We start from the raw sequence: 5,053 nt of genomic DNA on the forward strand, positions 1-5,053 counted from the left end.
AGTTTTGATAGACAAGTCGCAAATATAATGAGACGTGGATTCCCCACCCCAGCCAAGTACTGCAATCTATATAACGGCTGTCCCTGTCCAAAGGACGCGTCACTGACGATATGGCGTTATAACGTAATAACGTTATAACGTACATTTTCAACCCCTCTATTAAACTGTCATACAACGCTTATGATACGTAGTTTTTTTCTGCAATGCTTAACGTTATAAACTGTAAAACTGTAACGTTATAAACTAAAATTGGAAGGATTTTTTTTACTAATTTCGTAGTATATTTATCTTCTTATATTTACACGTTACTGTTTTAACAACTTGTGCAATACTGTCTTGTTTGTATCATAATGTGTACCAGTATATACATGTTGCATTTTCCCTGATTCAAATGAGACAACAAGAAGATTGTCTTCACTATAAGAACCATGTAAAAGACGGTGTATTACAGAATAGAAAAAAGGTAATAAATCTAACACGTAAGAGTTGTGACTTTTGTTTCCCAACGACTACAAATTTTTCCACAAGGTAGGTTGATAAAGTTTAGAGACCAGATAGAGCGGTCTTTTAGCATGAAAGTTTATCTGAGCTGGTAGATTATATGAGAGAAATATACTGTTCTTTAACTCGACGGAATTTTCGACCGAATCTCTCGTTTTTCCTCAGCTATCTGACCCGAGTGATATAGACACGTGATTTTTTTGCTCGTCAACACCGGGTCAAAGTTCGTCGGAAGTCGGTACCGCCCTTCCCTCTGGTTTCAGAGTCCAGAATGTTGACACTAGGGATGAGCACCGGTACGGTGTACCGGTACAAAACCGGTTTTTCTTATTGAACCGGTCCGGAGAAACCAGACCTGAAAAAATCGGTGGACCGGATGTTGGACCTATTGGAAAATAAACAAATTATATGATCAGGCATTCATACGTTTTGGCTTACCGGTGGATGAAAATAACAAGAGCGAGGTCCGGACCTGGACCTGTTCCTCTGGACCTGAACCGGACCTGGACCTGAATTCTCTGTACCGGTACCCACCCCTAGTTGACACATTTCCGAGATACGTCTCGCAACCTCTAAACGTCTGAATGGGTCTGACTTGGAAGACTGTACCCCGGACCACACAGAGATATGCAGCTCACATATTCCTCCCCCATCTGCTCTTCAAACCAAGTGGGCTATACTTTATAACCCCCTCAATCACAGAATATCAAAACATACGACTGCATACGGCTATATGTGTGAGGATTTTTCTTTCCTTCTCGTTGAATAGCGTTGAATAACGTAAAATTTTCAAGAGTAAAATGGATGTAACGAAAAGTCTAAAGCAGACTCAATTTGTTATTTCCAACATACAGTGGAGGTGGGACGTACACCAATTTTCCTACTGTACAGAGTCAATATTTGGCAAGGAATTGGCATTCTAGCTTCAGAACGAATTTTACCTGGTCTACTGATGTAGATGGCCTCCGCCACTCCTCGCATCACAGAGTAGCTTTTACATAGTAACTACAAAGTTATAAATTCAAGTCGTGAATATATCCAAGTAATCTCCTATTAGAAATTCCGTCCAAGGCATGTTGTTTTTTTTCTCACTCAATCGAGACTGAAGCTTTAATGAAGAAGCTGCTCAAGAGGAAAGCCCGAGGTGTGCCGGTTGTTTGTAGTGTGACACGTTTGTCGGGCCTGTGACAAATGGCCGACATTAACGTAGAGAGGAATGGTTCCCGAATGGCGTGATCATGTCATTTCTGATGCACAATAAGTGATGAATACTTTAGGGAGGGGGCCTGGGGTTCATAAAAAGAAAACAATCAAAGTCGTTAGATTAGACGCAAAGCTTGTGTGGATGTGACAGTGACGGAATCGAGGTACATTTTGTACAATGCGCTCTGCCATTTCGGATGCAGATATTTCCAGATAAGGAAAATAGCTGTTTCCGAAGGTTCGGGTGAAATACGCCGTGCACTAATGCCACTGACAGGAAATCACTCTATTGTGCGCCGATATGCTTGGAGGCCAAACGCATTAAAGCCGCATAAAATATAGATGTGCCGCCAGCGGGCTCCTAATATCTTCCCAAGTGTGGTGGTGGGGTCTAGGAGTCCAAGTTTTGCTTGCCGCTCCAGGGGGTGGGTTAGATGAGCTTGAACTAGCCTAAGCAGACTTGAATCTCAAATTACGTGGAATTGTTAGTAACGCTAGTTCACCTTTATCCGAGGGGGACCTATATCCGTTGATAACGGGGCATTGATGGATATCAAGTCGCCAAACGTTGGCCTCCAATTCCAACATTTTCAATACACAAAAACATTAGCTATATAGATATTGTAGTTTGAAACCACCGTTCGTCGACTCGATATTCATAAATACCGTTTTTCTTTAAGAACGAATAAAGGTTACTCCGCGGATTAAGGTGAACTATCGTTACTTTTAATACCCTTCATCAACTCTTAAACATCCTTCACTACGATTTTCGTACTTGTGTGCCAGATCTTATTAAATTCCTCGGTCCGCCTCTGTACGAGCTCGAGGTGTTTTATCGACAATTCGATCTCCGGGATCGATTCGTGTTTTCCCCGGCGGCTTGCTCGCATGTAGGGCAGCGTCTTATCGTCTGTCCTGCTACACCCGCCAACACGACCCCGTATCCTTCACCGTCACGTCTCCATCAAGCCTTCGGCACGTTTCGCGCCCCGCCCCGCCGGTGAAAAATGGGAGGTCGCCTCCAGACAGCTCCTGAAGGATTTGGCGTGAGCCTGAGCGGCTTTGAACCTGGTCTGTGTCATCCGAAACGCAGTGGATCAAACGTGACGGTTATTGACTTCAGGGTCTATAACTAGCTTGCTTTACACCATGTCATACTGACAAAACTTTGCCAATGAGACGTACGTTAACAGAACTCCCGTTCATCCCTATAAGAGGTTGAATCTCAAGGTTTTCTAACATTGTTATCTTCTAGCTATATCATTGTGTTGACGTCAACAATTTGATAGCTTTTCCCTTGTCTTTTTTTTTCTTTGGAGCCTGTTTATTAACATTAATGCCAATAAGATGTACGTTAACGGTGATACCCTACATAATTGTAATAATTTCGAATCACAATGCTTTCTAACATTGTTATCCATTGGTTCTACAATTGAGACGTTAACAAGTCGATAACTTTTTCTCAGTCTTTTTTTGTAGGAGTCTATTCATTAAAATTAATTTCCTACTCAATTCATCACTTGAATTGACATTGTCGTACTAGCATTTATTTGTATATATCCCATCTTCAATAGCATTCTAGTATCAAGTTTCAAACCAAAAGTTGCAAAAACATGTAGACACGTAAACCTAATATATTGTGCTATATTTCTTACAGAGTAAGGGACACAGCTTTTTCATATGTACAAGCGCATCCCTTCTTTCGTCACTTTTCTCTAAGTAAGCTCCCCAAGACGACCTAGCTGGAGACAAAGCTAGACAGCCTACGATCTCCACATGCCTTAACTCCTTAACTTGTCATCTTAAGGCTCCTGGCGATACCAAGGACCGGCTGCCAGTGACTTTAAGACTGTACGGATCACGACCCTTTCTTGCTTGGCGAGGCATAGCATGTCAGGTTGACAGAGTGCGCAGCAAAGTCTGGCTAAAAAGGCTCGAGGAATAAAATACATCAGGCGACCTCACGGCCCTTAGGAATAAGCAATGTTTTCTTCTATGTACTGATTGAGGGACCCCTACTACGCCAGGCTTTATCAGAATAGTCTCAGATATGTTTGAAAAGACCCCCAACATCCAAACGAACTCTTCATGATGTTGAAAACGGTTAACCGTGAAATTTCATGTAGAAGAATAAGCCAGCGTGAAATAATTGGATAATTAGCTTACCCGCGAATGTAGTTAATTAGATATGCAGATGATCTGAATAGGGTAATGGTGAAGATAGCTTAGCAAGCAGCTTGCCTTGTTATCAAGCCCTAAGGGAACTGGAGAGGAAGAAATCATATTACCCCGACAGGCGTTGTCCTTGATGTTATCTATGTAACGTTGTTGATAAGGGTTTACAAGAATACAAGTACAAACATCGAATGTATTATCTCTTACCTTGCAATGTCCACATGAAGAAGAAGATCTCCCATGTTGACTTGTAAGCTTCTAGATGTTTCATATTTCCTGGAGAGGTGTATGAGAAGTAGAGAAGCAAAGTTCTTAGATCCAGAATCAGAATGTTGCAAGATCTAAAGCGGAGTCAGCTGCACAATTTCCCTAGGCCCTGTCCACAGTAACGTAGAATGTCTTCCTCTCAAAGGATGGTAACGTTGCTCTTATTACCTTACTCCGTCCGAAGGGAAAGGCGGGTCCAGTATTGGCGATAGTTTTCCTTCATATGAGAAGAAAATTCCACGCTGAATCTTTTTCGTCAAGTTGCTTCCTCCTTCCAGGCTTTTCGCTCAAAGAATATCGCCGAACAAAAGTTGCACCCGGGCTTTCATTCAAGGGTACCGGAGAAGGACTAGTGTGAATCCCGGCTATCGCTGCCTCTCCGCCGCCGATGTACAACCCAGCGCCCGCTCGCTACCACAGACCCAGCCCGATCACCGCCCGTGTCGGTCTCCCAACCCCGCAGATATTAAAAATCTCCTTGTCACTCAATCATGGTTAGTGGGGGAACCCCGCCGGCAAACGGTGGCATGCCAAATTATCCGTAATGTACTTCTCGTTTCCTACAGCCTGATGGGCCAGGAATCGGGAGGCTCTCCAAGGGGTGCTCAGGACACCGCTTCTAGTATTTACGACACCATTTTAACGTGACTTTTATTTGTGTGAGAAATATTCATCACGTTGAGCATGCTATTCTATCCGTTTTCACAATTTAATAGACAGTCATCACCTTTTTGCCTTGATGCTTTAGCAGCCTCCCTTGCCTTTTAATTCTGATTTTTGTTCTTTTGTGGGATAACTTTGATAGCTAGAATGTCTGAATTGCACACGACGAGTGCACAAAATGAACATGGCGACAGACATGTTACTGTTCAATTCTGTTCTTGCCCCCTTCTGTTTTATAGGTTAT

The 5,053-nt window shown here is 42.7% G+C and overlaps 1 protein-coding gene across 1 annotated transcript in view; it reads right to left on the reverse strand.

Moving 5' to 3' along the window:
- Window positions 1-4,690, reverse strand: part of LOC118431036 (hemicentin-1-like) — a 37,636-nt gene extending 32,946 nt beyond the window's left edge. Inside the window, exon 1 of the mRNA XM_035842109.1 lies at window positions 4,087-4,690. Coding sequence (XP_035698002.1) covers window positions 4,087-4,150 — 64 coding nt within the window. The 5' untranslated portion in view covers window positions 4,151-4,690. The remainder of the gene's footprint in view (window positions 1-4,086) is intronic.
- Between the last annotated feature and the right edge of the window lie 363 nt (window positions 4,691-5,053).

The sequence above is a fragment of the Branchiostoma floridae genome, chromosome 14 (assembly GCF_000003815.2).
Source record: "Branchiostoma floridae strain S238N-H82 chromosome 14, Bfl_VNyyK, whole genome shotgun sequence".
Lineage (NCBI taxonomy): Eukaryota > Metazoa > Chordata > Leptocardii > Amphioxiformes > Branchiostomatidae > Branchiostoma > Branchiostoma floridae.